Source organism: Periophthalmus magnuspinnatus, chromosome 4 (assembly GCF_009829125.3).
Source record: "Periophthalmus magnuspinnatus isolate fPerMag1 chromosome 4, fPerMag1.2.pri, whole genome shotgun sequence".
Classification (NCBI taxonomy): domain Eukaryota; kingdom Metazoa; phylum Chordata; class Actinopteri; order Gobiiformes; family Gobiidae; genus Periophthalmus; species Periophthalmus magnuspinnatus.
This window is the reverse complement of record NC_047129.1, coordinates 8,221,234-8,242,095: the sequence shown is the minus strand read 5'-3', so window position 1 is coordinate 8,242,095 and position 20,862 is coordinate 8,221,234. Positions and strand designations below refer to the sequence as shown.

General features: G+C 37.8%; 1 protein-coding gene across 1 annotated transcript; it reads right to left on the bottom strand.

The window, feature by feature from the left end:
- Positions 1-338: 338 nt before the first annotated feature.
- Positions 339-20,851, bottom strand: LOC117394076 (uncharacterized). The gene is made up of 19 exons (XM_033992096.2): positions 20,593-20,851; positions 19,936-20,098; positions 19,712-19,861; positions 15,922-16,082; positions 14,643-14,819; positions 14,240-14,378; positions 12,190-12,377; positions 11,777-11,918; positions 10,840-11,012; positions 9,741-9,886; positions 8,411-8,621; positions 6,411-6,573; positions 6,169-6,318; positions 4,163-4,323; positions 2,894-3,070; positions 2,494-2,632; positions 1,731-1,918; positions 1,318-1,459; positions 339-729 (listed from the first exon to the last, which is right to left on the bottom strand). The coding sequence occupies exons 1-19, from the start codon at positions 20,791-20,793 to the stop codon at positions 554-556; spliced, it is 3,147 nt and encodes a 1,048-aa protein (XP_033847987.2). The 5' UTR covers positions 20,794-20,851; the 3' UTR covers positions 339-553.
- Between the last annotated feature and the right edge of the window lie 11 nt (positions 20,852-20,862).

The window sequence follows — 20,862 nt, the reverse complement described above, 5'->3', positions numbered from 1 at the left end:
ACAATATATTTGTAATATTTGTAATATGTATCATGTGTACACTTTATTTATACTAGAGGGAATTTTTTGGGATTAGCTTTTTTTAATATGACATGGTTTGAGCAGTACACGGCTGTATATGTAATTTATGGCAAACTATTGGTTCATTCTGTTATGTATGTATGTAGCTTCAGTCTTTAAATGGTATGTATATATTGTATATATGTACATATGATCATATATATATATATATATATATATATATATATATATATATATATATATATATATATATATATATATATATATATAAAGTATAGTATATAAAGTAATTTCAATATTATCATTTATCACAATATTTTTCTGTAGAAATATATCAAACTTCAAATGTTTCATTGTGACAGGCCTAATCGTTCCAACCTAAATTTGTCCTTAGTCAGATTGGCCTACTCCAAGATTATTCATGGTTTTGTTCAGCTCCGAGTCAGATTTGTTTAGTTCACTTTAAGTCCTGATTAAATCCAGTACTTTGATTGGGTAAAATGCCTGTGCATGGTGGTGATTTAGGCGCAGATTATCTCAGTTTAGCACACAGGCGGTAGGGCTTTGGAGCACGCAAAAAGCTCATGTCCCCCTCCAGAGTGAGCTGCTCTCCCTCAGGTGCAGAGAAGGTGAATCGCTGTAGGAGCCCCGAGAAGAACAAGAACAACTCCATTCGAGCCAGCTGTTCACCCAGGCACACACGCTTACCTGACAACAGACAATGTTCAGCTTAAAGCTTAACTAATTTAGTTGAAGCTTTTTTTTTAAAACTCTAAAACACAAATTGTTTAACAACTTAAATAGTGGCTAGTAAAACAGAACATTTTCCAGGAAGCTCAGAAAAATAAGGATGAGAAAAATGTAGCTCATAAGATTGGCAGGTGTGAAGTTTTAGTAAAGAATAGGCTGCTTCAATTTTAAATATCTCATGTACAAAGCAAAGAAAAATATAAAATCCATCAACTGGACAAAATGTTGTAGGAGTGAAAACGTTTCACTGCTCATCCTTAGATCCGAAGGGAGGAGCTAACTACACTGAAACTAAAAACACCTATTGTTTAAAGTTTCTGTGTAGTTAGCTCCTCCCTTCAGATATAAGGCAGTGTCCACCAGTAATCTAACCAGAACTGAAGAAGCAGCTTGGATGAGCAGGGAAATCTCTTCACTCCAACAACGTTTTGTCCAGTTGACAAATTTAATACTTTTCTTTTGCTATGGATCAGACCTGGATCATTCACAAATCATTTTAAACTATTTTAAATTAAGTTATTTTCAAAATATATTTAACTAACTAACCGATAGAAAAGGGGATGAAAGCCTCTCTCTTCCTAAATTTCCCATCTTCTTCCAGGAAGTGCCCAGGGTTGAAGGTGTGAGGAGATTCCCACATTGTTGTATCATGCAGCACAGAGTCTAGGTTACCAGCAACCATCACACCCTGAGAAGAAAAAGATGTGGTAAGTTATAAAGACAATTTCATGTAGGTTTGAATGAAAGAGTACTGTAAAAAAGGTAAAATACATAATTTATATGAAAAACTAAACATGAAACGATCAAGATGCTGTAAACCAAACCAGAGAGCTGAAATATGGGTCTAATTAAGTAAAAATCTGGGGACCGCTTCTATGCTTCTCAAGTATGTAAAGATGTATAAATAATATTTCTTCAAACAGCATTAGCATTATGCACTGAAGTATTGCAGTGTGCACCTTGGGTATGGTGTAATTCTCCAGAGTGGTGTCTTTGGTGGTCATGTGCACCACATTGAGGGGAATTATGTTCCCCATCCTCTGCACCTCATGGATCACTGCATTGGTATAGTGCATGTCATCTCTGTCCTGCATCGAGGGCAGGCGAGACAACCCCACCACAGCATCGATCTCAGCCTGGACCTTCTCTGAAACAAAGTTGAATGAAACAAATCTTTATTTTGGTTTTATATTTTTAAAGATGCATTGTTATGCAAAATCTTTTTGGAGCTTTCTACCATGTTAGACCTTGTTCCCTGATCAAATCCATGCCTGAAGTGGTTTTAGATGTCATCCATGCATGTTTGATTAATCTAGTGATCTCTCACACAGGCCCTATTTGAACCCTTCGTAAGGTTTTCTGTGCTATTCTGTTTAACACTGAGCTCACAATCCTACACCAATACTTCCATGACAGTTTTCCATAAATATACAAAAGCAGGATACAAAAAATACACTACAACTTCACAAAGTTGATGTGATGTGCAGTAGTTTCATTGCTAATTGTGTTAATATGCCGTTTTTGGCGAATAAAGCCTAAACGGTAACATGGTGATCTAAATATGTTGTGTTACATTACTATGGGATATTAATTGCTAACACCCCCTTTTTAAGAAAGGCAGTGCAGGAAAACACAGAAAAACACAACTGTGACTTCCTGAGCTTCTGTATTTGATCTAATAATAAGCAGCTCAGATTAAAATGCTTAAGATATCATACCTACCTTGGATGTGGGGGTAGTAAATCATAAACAGCAATGCCCAGCTCAGTGTTGTTGTGGTGGTCTCTGTGCCAGCACCAAACAAATCCATGGCAGAAATGCATAAATTTTTCAGATCAAACCCAGCCTCTTTGTCTTCTTTCTATGGATCAAATGCACACAAAATGTAATACTACTTCACTGTAGGCATTAGATAGTAAACTACAGTTCTTTAAAGATTAAATCATGTTTATGTATAAAGCATTAAAATGTGTGATAATAAAGCATTTTGTTTGTAAACCACTTCAATAATTGTTGTTAATAATTACACAAATTATTTGCAATTATACAAATTTAGTAATTTAATGAAAACACTTAGCTCCACCCACATGAAGTAGGTTCTGTAGGCAGACAGCTCACCTACCTCAGCTATTTCTGAGAGGAAGCAATCAATATAGTCTCGTGGGTCGGATGGATCGTGGGTTTCTTTGTGGTTGTCAATCTTGGCTTGAACGTAGTCGATCATGTTTTGAGTCAGAGTGAAAGCTTTTTGGTGAGGTCCAGGGACCCACTTCATCAGCCATGGGGCGAGATTGTAGATCTATAAGGAGAATTACGATTATGTATTTATTGTGTTTGTAATGTTTGGTTAAAAGATTTTACACTTAATACAACATTAAAATATATAATAAACATATTTAAGGAAAACAAAGTCCCCTTATTTTTGTTCAATCATCAAAAACATGCCTGAAGAGATTTTTAGATGCATGTCTGAAGTTGTTTTCTCACTGCCACTAGTTGGGGCAAGCGTTCTGCCCGAGAGCGATGTGCTTGGGCTGGTGTGAACCAAGGAGTCACACTCTGGACCGATCCGAGAGTGCTTGAAACAGGAGGCCTCGGAGTGGCTCCACCCGCACTCTGGAGCGGAGCGAGTGCGGTGTGAATGCTGCTGAACTTGGGCCGACCCACACAGTCCATTGTGACAGTGAAAGTGCTTGGAATTGGGTAAAAATCGCTTGGATCGCGTATATATTTCTATGAATAGGTGTTGCAGAGCTGTTGTTTGACTCAACTTGTAGGATAATTGTCATAGAAATAAATTTGACAATCATCTGATGGACTTTTGCATGGCCCATGGTGTGTTTGGGGTGAATGATGAACGGTGTATGTGAATAAGGCTGACCTAAATGTTTAGTAAATAGAAAAATCTAGTGGGATCAGTCCACAGAGCGCACAAACGTGTGAAAACGATAACCATTTTAGTAATCTCTCCCAGGCCTAATTTGAATCCTCCTTACTGTTGGCTCTAAGAATTCTCCTCAGTCCACAAGCCTACATCATCTATGCTCCCACACGACAATTCACCATAAATATACAAAAACTTGATACAAAACTGTACACAGCAACTTGACAAACCTGATGCAATGTGCAGTAGTTTTATTAGCGGCACGCACACTGCTTGCTCTGAAGGGGGAGTTACTTAATGTGGAGAGCAAAGGGAGCACTAAAACAAAACTTGAACTTATAAAGAATGTTAATATGTTGTTTTTAGCAAATATAGCATTTTCAAAACAATAAAAGGTAGCATGATGATCTAAATATGTTATGTGTTAGCAGTCAACACACCATAGAAGTAAAATACAGTTTAAACACCTTAAACTGCAGTCAAAAATCAATGGGACTGAAAACTGACCTGGACCCACACACTGCCCTCTACTTCCACAAGCTCTTTGAAATCAATCAAAATCTTCTGATGCTGCTTGTTGTTGTACTCCAGGCGTTCACCAAACACCAAAGAGCAAATGATATTTGACACAGCCTTGTTTAAAAATATGCAAGGGTTAAAGGGTTCATCTGTAACAAACAAAGACAAATAAAAATTAAACCATTTGCACAGGAAGTGGCTGCCTCTGTCATCACTTGAGCAAAAACAATTCAACTAAAACACAACTCTGCCCATGGCAGTCCATCTTTCTCACAATCAGGGAATCATTTATCTAAATGCTTCGTTATAAAAGAAAAGAAAAAAAACAGGCAAAGCAATAACCACGGAGACATGCTTGGTGCTCTCCACGAGAAAAAAAAAAATGCATAGTGCACCTTTAAAGAGCATAAGTACACAGTAAAGTGAAAGTTGTATTTATTTTTCCTCTTTCTTTTTGTATTTTCCAGGTTAAAATATAATTAAAACTGCAAGCAGTGATAAAGGGCCCTCACATCCCTTGCGATATTGGAAGGGCACAGAGTTCCAGTATCATGTTGGAAATAAATGTTAATGGTCCATTTTAACTAGGCAGGGAGCTCTGGAGAGTCATTTTTCAAGATATAATTTTAAACCACATCATTTTGTCCAGCTCATCAAATCTGACATTCTTTCCAAGAGCTACAGGCATTTTTAAGCTTTCAAAATGGCTGCTTTGTTAAGAGATCGTCATGCATCCTGAGACTAAATTATTTTAATAACTTTTGACCCCAAATATGTCCTGATGATGCTGCCTCAGTTTGGAGTTCATTGGATCAAAATCCGAGGACAAGTTTGTTATAGTATTAAGTCTAGATTTTGGATGTCTCAAGTTTGACCCAATATGGCTGATGTCCTGTGTTTATTGTCTCTCTCGGGATGGTCCATGTACTTGCCAAGTTTCATGTGCCCTCCTATCTTGTAATGTACTTTAATTTTCCAGAGTACACCACTGAGCCATCCTGCAACGTAGATTGTTGACGATGTTATATAAATTAAATTTGAGTCCATCTCATTTTGTGCTGATTTTTTTAGCATTTTCTCTTTCTCTCAGATTTAGTTGTTGGAAAGGCTCAAATGATAAAAGTTAGAATGATGTGACTTTTTTGCATTTTTCCCCATTATGAAAAACACTAATTTTTTTCACCAGTCCACAATAGGTTGGCTTTTTTTTTTTTTTATAAAATTTGAAGGGGGCACTATAGAGCCATCTTAAAAGATAGGGCCTTAATTTATGTCCGACTCAGAAATATTCATGAGCACTTCATTGGGTCCAATGAAATCAGACAATGTTTATGAAAGATTCAATTTTTTTTACATTTTTCCAAAAACTTACATTTTCACCATTACCATGCCCAACATTTTATTTAAAATGTAATTGATAACCTTTTATTACACATGGGTTTTGGGTCTTTTGGCCAGGTTTTAAGTGATTTTGATGAAAACTGCTGGAGAAGATGTCAAACGATTATGATGACAGATTTTGCCAATCCCTGATTTGATCCAATATGGCCAACTTCCTATAGGGTTTAAGGTGGGGCCATAATATATATATATATATATATATATATATATATATATATATATATATATATATATATATATATATATATATATATATATATATATATATATATATATATATATATATATATATATATATATATATATATATATATATATATATTATGGCCCCACCTTAAACCCTATAGGAAGTTGGCCATATTGTATATTGTATATTGGCCATATATATATATATATATATATATATATATATATATATATATATATATATATATATATATATATATATATATATATATATATATATATATATATATATATATATTACATATCCTGATGTTATTGTTTACTGCTTGATTTTTGCCATTTTCTTCAAAATTGCACAAATACAATAGGGCTCTCACACATTTGTGCATGGAGCCTAACAATAGTACCTTTCTGTTGTGCTAAAGCCTCTGCCAGATACTGGCACTCTTGTTGAATGGCAGGTTCCAGTGACTTCTTGCCCAGACCAAAGTTTCTGAGAGTGTGAAGAGCAAACCGTCTCTGCTGCTTCCATAAGTAGCCATTGGATAACACAAGACCTGAATGAAAATGTAAAAACTATATGAAAGAAAAGTAAGTAAGAAAGAGTAGTAAAGTAATAAAGTATTTAAACCTTAACCTTCAAACACACCTGCATTCCCAATCAGGTCTTCAAAAAGAGGTATGGAGGGCCGGTCGACATAGTCATCTCCTCTGACCGCCAGAGCCTCTTTCACAAGTTTGTATCCATTTATGACAACCATTCGTCCCCCAAACAAACGGATGCTGAAGATGTTCCCATACTTCTTTGCAAACTGAGCAGAAGGGATAGCATTCAGCATTGATTCCAAGAACCGCAACGAATCCAGGAACAAAATACAATTTACTCCAGACCAAATCAAAATAAGGCAAGAAGTTTGATGCTATGTTTTTTAATTTTATTATTACTATCAACGATGACTACTGCATGAAATTGTTTGTCTATTTAAACTGTGCTTAATTAAAAAGGCATACATTTCTTTTATTCACCAAATCACCAAACAGAGCTGAATTACTATTACACTGACAAACATTATTTAAGTTTAGAAAAACAAAACACAAATGCTTAAGTTGCTGTCCATTGATTGTACTTTGCCATAGTATATCCAAAAGGCAAAATACACAAATGTTGAACCTAATCAGTTGCACTATTTAACTTTCCTGAGGGAAGGGTTGCTACCTGCTGGTTTCCCTGGAGATTCCTTTGCGTGAAATGTTCCACAGTAGGCTCTGACATTAAATGTTCTATGTGGCAACACGTAAGCAGAAAATGTGTAGAGGCCACACTGTGTGAATGCTTTTATTCAATGTATTTCGCAAGCAAAACATGACCGCTTCACTGGGAAAATTTAACAATACTTTAGAAGAAAATAGGAGAAGCACAGCCAGTATATTTAAAAGTAGACATTTTAAGCCTAGTGTAACCCACGTAATCTAAATTGCCTCACCTATTACCGCACCTGGTGCTCCCGCTGCTGCGCACTGTGGGTCGTGCTGGTCGTGATCTGGAGTCCTCATGCTCATCGTTTCATGCCTATAATCTGGTTCTGCTGCTTTCATACAACTCATTCAACCCTCCGCTCAGCGGTGAGTCATTCTGTTATTTTAAACTGCTGTTTGTTTGAGTTTAAAGTACCACTCTCGTTATGCTAATCTATTATGTCATACCCAACAGAGCTACGGCTAACTATGCTAACGCTAGCGCGTGTGGCGAATCCATCTAACTTTGCAGCCATATTAATTTAAATACGGAGTAAATCCTCATTTTACTTTTACTAAATTAAAGGCCAAACCTTTAGAAGTTAAAGGACACTTTAAGGTTTGTAAATTATACCCATTTTGATGTCTATTTTTGTATGAGTATTTTGGCGGCCATCATTTCAATGAATTTCAATGTGTCTTGTTTTGTTGCGCAATTTCTTAAGAATTTTGATATATTTCAGTTATTAGCCTAAAAAAAAGGCAGTTAACTATGATTTTTGTGAAATGTAAATTAATGTTATCAAATGAACAATTTATTGATATGTTGATATTATTATTGCAATTCATAATAATTATATCTGGTTGTATTATTGTGTAGTTTATAACCCGTAAGCTTCAAAATGTGAATTAAATTTTTTTTCCTCTGACCCTGTGCAGATCAGGTTTTTTTTTCAACTTCAATTGTGGTGGCAGCTAACCATACACTACTTTGTGATAGGAGATAGAACTCTTTCTCTCTTGCTGGATTTAAAACAAACTTTCAAAGTTGGTCTGAAAGGCTCTGCCCATGCACACACAACAGACATATATATATATATATATATATATATATATATATATATATATATATATATATATATATATATATATATATATATATATATATATATATATATATATATAAAAATTATAATTATTATTCAATTTCTAACAATATATACATAGAAAAAAATATAATACAATCATTCAGATAACCAACTTAATTTTGTCTTTTATTCACTTACTTTATGGCTCCTTACCGGATCTAGTCCTGAAACATCACCTCTTGCAGTCAGTCCTCCTAGCCTACAATGCGTTACAATTGAAAGTGTGTGAAGTCTGGACGCGCCTGTATGCCCAGGGGCTACCTACCTGTGCAAAATCAAGGTGAATCGTCGATTGTTTAATGCGGGCTATGTCACCAATAAATGGAATTGGCCATGGTCCAGGAGGGTAGTCTTCAGGCCGCCAATATTTAAAAATATCGGTAAAAAGGGCAAAAAGAAATAAAAATATCAAAAGGCTCCTATAATCTAGCCACTCCAGTCCAAGCACCTGGAAGAATGCCTCCATCTCTGTTTGACTGTCCTCTCAGCTCTGTGACCAAACAGACTAAATTCAGATTACACAACTGTATTCAGCTGCACTCACTTCCTCATAGTGGGTGGACCTTGGCCCAGGGCGTAGCTAGGATTTTTTTTAATGGAGGTGGCTCTGAAATATAAGTTGCCTGGGCAATAATATTAAATAAACAGCAAATATTTATGTAATTGAAGGCATATTGCACATCTTTAGCAATATATGTATCTAAATGAATAAATGGAAAAACATTAATAATACTAATGTAACAAGTAAGAGAATTCCAGAAAAAAATGAAATTTAAAAAAATAAAGGCAGAAACACTAGTAAATAGTTTACAGGCTACATAGAACAAAAATATTCATGTGAAAATGTTCACTGTTAATATAAATTCATATTTTCTTGGTTAACTGATAAGCCTACTTCTGAGACAATTTTGACTCACACAATTGATTTTAAGATTTTTGACACAACAATTTTGACCCCTGTACTGTAAAAAAACCCCAAAATAAACATAAATAATTATTTCAGAGTTTTGTTTAATAATTTATTTCCTTTCTGATGTGATTCACTGTTAATCCGATCTGGAGTCAGACTGACCCTCTGTATTCCCAGTGAACTTTATTTCTCTGTTTGGGGGTAAAACTGACTCTGGATCAATGGTGAACAGCTCTGTGATTGGACACGTGATGAGCTATGCATGTGTGTTCTGATGTTTGATTGGTCTCTGCTCTTCCCAAAACAATTAAAAGTAATGGTGCTTAGGTTACGCACATACTGACGCTTTCTCATATATTATTCTACAAAAATAAAAATGGAACTCACCAACAAGATGGAATTAGAGTTGGATATGTTTACCAGATTGCTTAAAAAGTAATTATAGTTACTTCTTCCCCAAAGTAATTGCATTACTGTGTGATGAAAGTAACTAATTACCAAAGAAAAGGCGAATATTCGTGTGCCAGCACTAAACCAATGAGACGCCAGGAAAGTCTTTATGGCCGCCCAGCGTTGCTTCCGATTATGGTCATCTTTACAGTCATTCTTTTTTAGCCAGTCTCCATATCTGGAGATCCAGTCAACGAGGCCCCTGCCTTCGACTGCTGCCCAGATCTTCTCTCACCAGCCTTCCATGGATCCTCCCGCAGGTGGTGAGTCCACGGAAGAACTGCCCCATGTTGCTCCTTTGGGCTGAGCCTGGCCGGACCCCGTGGGGAAAGGCCACTTGCTGTTGAGCACCCACCCCAGGACTGGCTCCAGGGTGGGACCCTGGTAACACCAGTCCGGGCAAGATGGCTGCCCTTGATTGTGTCATGGAAGGCTTCTGAACCGCTATTAGTCTGACATGACAAGATCGCGGACACAAGCGGCCGAAATGGACTTCCTCCGTAGAGTGGCTGGGCGCTCCCTTAGAGATGGGGTGAGGAGCTCAGTCACATGGAGGAGCTTGGAGTAGAGCCGCTGCTCCTTCACATAGAGAGGACCCAGCTGAGGTGGCTTGGGCATCTGTTCAGGATGCCCCCTGGACGCTTCCCTAGGGAGGTGTCCTGGGCATGTCCCACCGGGACAAAAAACTCAAGTGCCTTTTTGATAAATCCTCCAAAATGACTTGTCAACCATTCCCATCCATAGACTTCAACTACACGCACATCAAAAACATTTCTATATTGACTTACTGTACAATATATGAAAGCTTGAGCAATATATTTTGGGGCTCAATATGTATCGTGTGTACATTTTATTTGTACTAGAGAGAATTTTTTGGGATTAGCTTTTTTAATATGACATGGTTTGAGCAGTACAGGGTTGTATAAGTAACTTTTATGGCAAATTGTTGGTTCATTCTGTTATGTGCATATATATATATATATATATATATATATATATATATATATATATATATATATATATATATATATATATATATATATATGAGAGAGAGAGAGCTCTTGTTATTATTTCAACGGCATAAAGTAATTTCAATATTATCATTTATCACCATATTTTTCTGTAGAAATATATCGAACTTCAAATGTTTCACTGTGACAGGCCTAATCGTTCCAACCTAAATTGGTCCTTAGTCAGATTGGCCTACTCCAAGATTATTCATGGTTTTGTTTAGCTCCGAGTCAGATTTGTTTAGTTCACTTTAAGTCCTGATTAAATCCAGTACTTTGATTGGGTAAAATGCCTGTGCATGGTGGTGATTTAGGCGCAGATTATCTCAGTTTAGCACACAGGCGGTAGGGCTTTGGAGCACGCACAAAGCTCATGTCCCCCTCCAGAGTGAGCTGCTCTCCCTTAGGTGCAGAGAAGGTGAAGCGCTGTAGGAGCCCCGAGAAGAACAAAAACAACTCCATTCGAGCCAGCTGTTCACCCAGGCACACACGCTTACCTGACAACAGACAATGTTTAGCTTAAAGCTTAACTAATTTAATTGAAGCTTTTTTTTTTTTTTTACGCTAAAACACAAATTATTAAACTAATTAAATAGTGGCTAGTAAAACAGAACATTTTCCAGGAAGCTCAGAAAAATAAGGATGAGAAAAATGTAGCTCATAAGATTGGCAGGTGTGAAGTTTTAGTAAAGAATAGGCTGCTTCAATTTTAAATATCTCATGTACAAAGCAAAGAAAAATATAAAATCCATCAACTGGACAAAATGTTGTAGGAGTGAAAACGTTTCACTGCTCATCCGTCTTAGATCTGAAGGGAGGAGCTAACTACACTGAAACTAAAAACACCTATTGTTTAAAGTTTCTGTTTGTAGGCTAGCCAGGATGCTAATAGGTGTGAAATCATTCATTAGGGGCTTGAATGACTACGCTAAGCGTGTACAGGCACAGTGCACACTTAGGGTAGCACAACAGACCTAGCCTACAAAAACAAACGGTAATCAATAGCTGTTTTTAGTTTCAGTGTAGTTAGCTCCTCCCTTCAGATCTAAGGCAGTGTCCACCAGTAATCTAACCAGAACTCTTGGATGAGCAGGGAAATCTCTTCACTCCAACAATGTTTTGCCAGTTGACAAATTTAATACTTTTCTTTTGCTATGGATCAGACCTGGATGACTGAGGGATTACAGTTATCATCTCATTCACAAATCATTTTAAACTATTTTAAATTAAGTTATTTTCAAAATATATTTAACTAACTAACCAATAGAAAAGGGGATGAAAGCCTCTCTCTTCCTAAATGTCCCATCTTCTTCCAGGAAGTGCCCAGGGTTGAAGGTGTGAGGAGATTCCCACATTGTTGTATCATGCAGCACAGAGTCTAGGTTACCAACAACCATCACCCCCTTAGAAGAAAAAGATGTGGTAAGTTATAAAGACAATTTAATGTAGGTTTGAATAAAAGAGTACTGTGAAAAAGGTAAAATACATAATTTATATGAAAAACTAAACATGAAACTATCAAGATGCTGTAAACCAAACCAGAAAGCTGAAATATGGGTCTAATTAAGTAAAAATCTGGGGACCTCTTCTATGCTTCTCAAGTATGTAAAGATGTATAAATAATATTTCTTCAAACAACATTAGCATTATGCACTGAAGTATTGCAGTGTGCACCTTGGGTATGGTGTAATTCTCCAGAGTGGTGTCTTTGGTGGTCATGTGCACCACATTGAGGGGAATTATGTTCCCCATCCTCTGCACCTCATGGATCACTGCATTGGTATAGTGCATGTCATCTCTGTCCTGCATCGAGGGCAGGCGAGACAACCCCACCACAGCATCGATCTCAGCCTGGACCTTCTCTGAAACAAAGTTGAATGAAACAAATCTTTATTTTGGTTTTATATTTTTAAAGATGCATTGTTATGCAAAATCTTTTTGGAGCTTTCTACCATGTTAGACCTTGTTCCCTGATCAAATCCATGCCTGAAGTGGTTTTAGATGTCATCCATGCATGTTTGATTAACCTAGTGATCTCTCACACAGACCCTATTTGAACCCTCCTTAAGGTTTTCTGTACGATTCTGTCAAACATTGAGCTCACAATCCTACACCAATACTTCCATGAGAGTTTTCCATAAATTTACAAAAGCAGGATACAAAAAACACACTACAACTTCACAAAGTTGAATAATTCCGGTCCCTAAGAAGCCCCATCCATCTGAGCCAAACCATTACCGACCCATAGCACTTACCTCTATAATAATGAAGTGCTTGGAAAAGCTGGTTCTTCAGACCATTCTTCCAACAGTCAGACCACTGCTGGACCCCTACCAGTTTGCCTATTGGGCCAGGCATGGGACAGAGGATGCCGTGGCATGTCTCCTCCACTCACTTCTACAACATCTGGAAACAACTGGCTCCTTCGCATCCATCCTGTTGATCGACTTTAGCTCAGCTTTCAATACAATACAATGGCACCATATGTTCACAAAGCTCCAGCTGCTCAACCTGTCACCATATCTCATCCACTGGATCTACAACTGCCTCAGTAACAGACCACAGGCTGTCAGAGTGGGCTCAGTCACATCATCCACCATGGTCACCAATACTGGTGCACCCCAGGGCTGTGTACTAAGCCCATTTCTCTACACCCTCTATACAAACGACTGCGTTAGCCCCTCACCTTTGACCACCTATTTCAAGTACTCTGACGACACTGCTATCCTGGCCCTGCTTACAGACAATAACTCCATTATTTCCTACCAACAGTCTGTCATTCACTTCATTAAGTGGTGCTCCAAAAACAGTCTGGAGCTGAATGTGGACAAAACCAAGGAATTACCGGTACTCATCTACACTCACTCACATATCCTGGATCTGGCTCCTCACATTAGACAATAAACTTACTTTTGAACAACACTTCAGATATCCATAAATGCTCTCAACAAAGATTCCACATCCTTCACAAGCTCCGTGCCCTCTCTGTCAGCCCACATTTTCTGTTACTGTTGTTCACTAGCTTTATTCAGTCCATCCTTCTCCACTGCTCTCCCTGTTACTTTAACATGCTCTCCATCACTAACAGAAATAAACTCACCAAGGTTACACACACAGCATCCAAAATTATCAGTTTGCCCATTACAGACCTCTCCCTACTCAATAATAAAGCCGTTACACGCATGGCTCGGACTGTCAGCAGAGACCCAGACCACCCTCTCCACACTCACTTCACTCTGTTGCCCTCAGGCTGCAGGTACAGAACACTTAGGTGGAAGTAGACACGCTTCAGTAAAAGTTTTGTCCCTTCTGCCATTGCTGCCTTGAACAGTCTGTAATCTGTAACATTCCCATTGTGTGCTGTCTTGTCTGGTGTGTGTTTAATGTCTAATCTTTACTATACTGACAGTGTGTGAAAACAAATTTCGCCTTGGGGACAATAAAGGTCTATCTATGTGCAGTAGTTTCATTGGCGAGAGCAGAGAGCAAAGGGAAACTTACTAATTGTGTTAATATGCCGTTTTTGGCGAATAAAGCCTAAACGGTAACATGGTGATCTAAATATGTTGTGTTACATTACTATGGGATATTAATTGCTAACACCCCCTTTTTAAGAAAGGCAGTGCAGGAAAATACAGAAAAACACAACTGTGACTTCCTGAGCTTCTGTATTTGATCTAATAATAAGCAGCTCAGATTAAAATGCTTAAAATATCATACCTACCTTGGATGTGGGGGTAGTAAATCATAAACAGCAATGCCCAGCTCAGTGTTGTTGTGGTGGTCTCTGTACCAGCAATAAACAAATCCATGGCAGAAATGCATAAATTTTTCAGATCAAACCCAGCCTCTTTGTCTTCTTTCTATGGATCAAATGCACACAAAATGTAATACTACCGGTACTTCATTGTAGGCATTAAATAGTAAACAGTTCTTTAAAGATTAAATTATGTTTATGTATAAAGCATTAAAATGTGTGATAATATAGCATTTTGTTTGTAACCCACTTCAATAATTGTTGTTAATAATTACACAAATTATTTGCAATTATACAAATTTAGTAATTTAATGAAAACACTTAGCTCCACCCACATGAAGTAGGTTCTGTAGGCAGACAGCTCACCTACCTCAGCTATTTCTGAGAGGAAGCAATCAATATAGTCTCGTGGGTCAGATGGATCGTGGGTTTCTTTGTGGTTGTCAACCTTGGCTTGAACGTAGTTGATTATGTTTTGAGTCAGATTGAAAATCTTTCGGTGAGGTCCTGGGATCCACTTCACCAGCCATGGGGCGAGATTGTAGATCTATAAGGAGAATAATGATTGTGTATTTATTGTGTTTGTAATGTTTAGTTAAAAGATTTTACACTTAATACAACATTAAAATATATAATAAACATTTTTTAAGGAAAACCCCTTTATTTTTTGTATTTTTCTTTCCTTTCTACCATGTTATAACATTGTTCAATCATCAAAAACATGCCTGAAGAGATTTTTAGATGCATGTCTGAAGTTGTTTTCTCACTGCCACTAGTTGGGGCAAGTGTTCTGCCCGAGAGCGATGTGCTTGGGCTGGTGTGAACCAAGGAGTCACACTCCGGACCGATCCGAGAGTGCTTGAAACAGGAGCCCTCGGAGTGGCTCCACCCGCACTCTGGAGCGGAGCGAGTGCGGTGTGAATGCTGCTGAACTTGGGCCGACCCACACAGTCCATTGTGACAGTGAAAGTGCTTGGAATTGGGTAAAAATCGCTTGGATCGCGTATATATTTCTATGAATAGGTGTTGCAGAGCTGTTGTTTGACTCAACTTGTAGGATAATTGTCATAGAAATAAATTTGACAATCATCTGATGGACTTTTGCATGGCCCATGGTGTGTTTGGGGTGAATGATGAACGGTGTATGTGAACAAGTTTAGTAAATAGAAAAATCTAGGGGGATCAGTCCACAGAGCGCACAAACGTGTGAAAACGATAACCATTTTAGTAATCTCTCCCAGGCCTAATTTGAATCCTCCTTACTGTTGGCTCTAAGAATTCTCCTCAGTCCACAAGCCTACATCATCTATGCTCCCACACAACAATTCACCATAAATACACAAAAACCTGATACAAAACTGTACACAGCAACTTGACAAACCTGATGCAATGTGCAGTAGTTTTATTAGCGGCATGCACACTGCTTGCTCTGAAGGGGGAGTTACTTAATGTGGGGAGCAAAGGGAGCACGAAAACAAAACTTATAAAGAATGTTAATATGTTGTTTTTGGCGAATAGAGCATTTTCAAAACAAAAGGTAGCCTAATGATCTAAATATGTTATGTGTTAGCAGTCAACACACCATAGAAGTAAAATACAGTTTTAACACCTTAAACTGCAGTCAAAAATCAATGGGACTGAAAACTGACCTGGAACCACACACTGCCCTCTGCTTCCACAAGCTCTTTGAAATCCATCAAAATCTTCTGATGCTGCTTGTTGTTGTACTCCAGGCGTTCACCAAACACCAAAGAGCAAATGATATTTGACACAGCCTTGTTTAAAAATATGCAAGGGTTAAAGGGTTCATCTGTAACAAACAAAGACAAATAAATATTAAACCATTTGCTTAGGAAGTGGCTGCCTCTGTCATCACTTGAGCAAAAACAATTCAACTAAAACACAACTCTGCCCATGGCAGTCCATCTTTCTCACAATCAGGGAATCATTTATCTAAATGCTTCGTTATAAAAAAAAAACAAACAAACAACAAAAACAGGCAAAGCAATAACCACGGAGACATGCTTGGTGCCCTCCACGAGAAGAAAAAAAAAATGCATAGTGCACCTTTAAAGAGTATAAGTACACAGTAAAGTGAAAGTTGTATTTATTTTTCCTCTTTCTTTTTGTATTTTCCAGGTTAAAATATAATTAAAACTGCAAGCAGTGATAAAGGGCCCTCACATCCCTTGCGATATTGGAAGGGCACAGAGTTCCAGTATCATGTTGGAAATAAATGTTAATGGTCCATTTCAGCTAGGCAGGGAGCTCTGGAGAGTCATTTTTCAAGATATAATTTTAAACCACATAATTTTGTCCATCTCATCAAATCTGACATTCTTTCCAAGAGCTACAGGCATTTTTAAGCTTTCAAAATGGCTGCTTTGTTAAGAGATCGTCATGCATCCTGAAACTAAATTATTTTAATAACTTTTGACCCCAAATATGTCCTGATGATGCTGCCTCAGTTTGGAGTTCATTGGATCAAAATCCGAGGACAAGTTTGTTAAAGTATTAAGTCTAGATTTTGGATGTCTCAAGTTTGACCCAATATGGCTGATGTCCTGTGTTTATTGTCTCTCTCGGGATGGTCCATGTACCTGCCAAGTTTCATGTGCCCTCCTATCTTGTAATGTACTTTAATTTTCCAGAGTACACCACTGAGCCATCCTGCAACGTAGATTGTTGACGATGTTATATAAATTAAATTTGAGTCCATCTCATTTTGTGCTGATTTTTTGAGCATTTTCTCTTTCTCTCAGATTTAGTTGTTGGAAAGGCTCAAATGATAAAAGTTAGAATGATGTGACTTTTTTGCATTTTTCCCCATTATGAAAAACACTATTTTTTTTCCCCCAGTCCACAATAGATTGTCTTTTAATTTCTTTTTTTTTTTTTTTTTTTTTTATAAAATTTGAAGGGGGCACTATAGAGCCATCTTAAAAGATAGAGCCCTAATATGTCTGGCTCAGAAATATTCACAAGAACTTCATTGGGTCCATTCAAATCTGACAATGTTTATGAAAGATACAATTTTTTTTACATTTTTCCAAAAACTTAAATTTTCACCATTACCATGCCCAACATTTTATTTAAAATGTAATTGATAACCTTTTATTGCACATGGGTTTTGTGTCTTTTGGCCAAGTTTTAAGTGATTTTGATGAAAACTGCTGGAGAAGATGTCAAACGATTATGATGACAGATTTTGTCAATCCCTGATTTGATCCAATATGGCCAACTTCCTGTAGGGCACATGTGTCAAAGTCAAGGCCCGCGGGCCAAATGCGGCCCTCCACATCATTTAATGTGACCCTCGACAGGGTAAATTAAAAGGTATGGTGGTCTTAAAATCTCAATTTATCAAGAGATACACAGTTACACAGCCATAGTTTTACATCTAGGCAAATGCATATGCAATATTTGTAACTTGAATAAGTCATAAATACAGAAACAGTTACCGTAAATTTCGGACTACAGAGCGCACCTCAATATAAGCCGCACCAGCTAAATTTGAAAAGAAAATCAATTTTGTACATATATAAGCTGCACCTGAATATAAGCCGCAGGTTTTCATATTGTAACATGAGATATTTACACAGAAAGACGGTGCACGAACACGCTTTTTTTAAAACTGTGCCTGAAAATTGGCACCAACACGACATCAACACGGGGTGAACACACCTGCAGGTTTAGAAAATAAAGCTGCACCAACACGGAAAATCTGCTTTTATTTCCTCTGAAAACTTTGTCGTCTTTTTACATTGACCGAGTTGGATTCATTGATGCCGAGCTCATGTGCAGTGGCTCTATTTCAGGGGTCGGCAACCCGCGGCTCTGGAGCCGCATGCGCCTCTTTCAGCCTTATACTGCGGCTCTGCGTGGCTTGGGAAAATAAATTTTAAGAATTTAATTGAAGTGTATTTTATTTGTGTTTGCTCTTTTTTGTTGTAGTTTAAATTGGAAGATTATTATGATCTTAAAATAAAATTATATTTTCTTATTTTTCGTTGCTCAAAATAAGCGTCACACTCACTGAACAATGTTCAAAACAAACACCGCTCACGTCTCACAGACACAGATACAGACACTGACACAGCTCACAGTCCTGCGTAAAGAGCCCTGATTTTCAGACGCTGTGCGCACAGGGGTCAGGAGCAACTTTCGCCCGTCCCTAATGACACACTAATAAGCTCGTCCGTAGATGTATCATGAAAATCCTGCTGGAAATCGCCACAGAAATCTATTTGATGTAGTAGCAAGTATATTATCTGCTCGTCTCCGCGATGACGTATCACGTATAACACATCAGACATGTCACCCAAAAGTAGAGCCACAAGCGAGTGAAAATGAGCCAAAACAAAAGTCTTTGGAGAGCTTTTAACAAAGGGGAAAAGGACAACTAAGGAGCCAGAAGAGGAGACTACGAACTCCAAGAAAAAGAAAGATAAATTTAACAGACAATACCTACTTAAAATCTGGGTTTGTCGCTACAGGTGACTCTCATGTGCAGAGTCCGCTCTGCGTAATATGCGGGAAAAGCAAATGAGGCAATGAAACCTTCAAAACTGCTTTGGCACATGGAGAATAAGCACCTGGGATTAAACGATACACCTTTGGATTTTTTTTTTTTTTAAAGAAACTGCAGAGCAGAGTAGACACAATAACATAATCAGTGCAGGGCTCACACTGATGCAGCAGTTTGGTGAGTTGTTTTTTTTTTATGCACTTAAGTTGTTTTTGCCAGATTCACCTGCCACGTGTAGAAGGCTTGTCCGTGAAAATAAAACCTACATTATTCCGTTACATGATTATTATCATACACAGTGTTATCTTCATTTTAGATGTCAAAAAGTATTTGTGGCTCCCAGTGTTTTATTTAACGTGGAAAGTGGGTCCAAATGGCTCTTTGCGTGTTACAGGTTGCTGACCCCACTCTATTTCCTTCTTTATCTTAAAAGCTGCATCATATCCATTTCATGATGCGCAAAATGATCATTCAAAATCAAAACTAGTGAATTCTTCAGAGTAGGATCTTTCCCCACGTCTGTCTCACTTTTACGTTTACACCTAGAGAGCGCCCCCCGGGGGCCGTTATCCAGTAAAATTCTATAAATAAGCCGCACTGCTGTATAGGCCGCAGGGTTCAAAGCGTGGAAAAAAGTCGCGGCTTATAGTCCGAAATTTATGGTAATTAACAAGTTGAAAAATGAGTTAGATTTATTTTACATCTGGCCTTTTGAGAGCAGTCATTTTGCTGATGTGGCCCTCGGTGAAAATATGTTTGACACCCCTGCTGTAGGGTTTAAGGTGGGGCCTCTTTTTTTTTTTACATATCCTGATGTTATTGTTTACTGCTTGATTTTTGCCATTTTCTTCAAAATTGCACAAATACAATAGGGCTCTCGCACATTTGTGCATGGACCCTAACAATAGTACCTTTCTGTTGTGCTAAAGCCTCTGCCAGATACTGGCACTCTTGTTGAATGGCAGGTTCCAGTGACTTCTTGCCCAGACCAAAGTTTCTGAGAGTGTGAAGAGCAAACCGTCTCTGCTGCTTCCATAAGTAGCCATTGGACGCCACAAGACCTGAATGAAAATGTAAAAACAATATGAAAGATAGTAAAGTAATCAAGTATTTAAACCTTAACCTTCAAACACACCTCCATTCCCAATCAAGTCTTCAAAAATGGGAAGAGTGGGCCGGTCGACATAGTCATCTCCTCTGACCGCCAGAGCCTCTTTCACAAGTTTGTATCCGTTTATGACAACCATTCGCCCCCCAAACAAACGGACGCTGAAGATGTTCCCATACTTCTTTGCAAACTGAGCAGAAGGGATAGCATTCAGCATTGATTCCAAGAACCACAACGAACCCAGGAACAAAACAGAGAGAGACCAAATCAAAATAAGGCAAGAATTTTGATGCTGTTTTTTAATTTTATAACTACTGCATGAAATTTATTGTCTATATAAACTGTGCTTAATTTAAAAGGCATACATTTCTTTTATTCACCAAATCACCAAACAGAGCTGAATTACTATTACACTGACAAACATTATTTAAGTTTAGAAGAACAAAACACAAATGCTTAAGTTGCTGTCCATTGATTGTACTTTGCCATAGTATATCCAAAAGGCAAAATACACAAATGTTGAACCTAATAAGCTGCACTATTTAACTTTAATGAGGGAGGGGTTGCCACCTGCTGGTTTCCTTGGAGATTCCTTTGCGTGAAATGTTCCACAGTAGGCTATGACATTAAATGTTCTATGTGACAACAAGCAAGCAGAAAATGTGAAAATGTGGGGCTACCTACCTGTGCAAAATCAAGGTGAATCGTTGTTGGTTTAATGCGGGCTATGTCACCAACAAATGGAATTGGCCATGGTCCAGGAGGGTAGTCTTCAGGCCGCCGATATTTAAAAATATCTGCAAAAAGGGCAAAAAGAAATAAAAATATCAAAAGGCTCCTATAATCTAGCCACTCCAGCCCAAGCACCTGGAACAATGCCTCCATTTCTGTTTGACTGTCCTCTCAGCTCTGTGACCAAACAGACTAAATTCAGATTACACAACTGTATTCAGC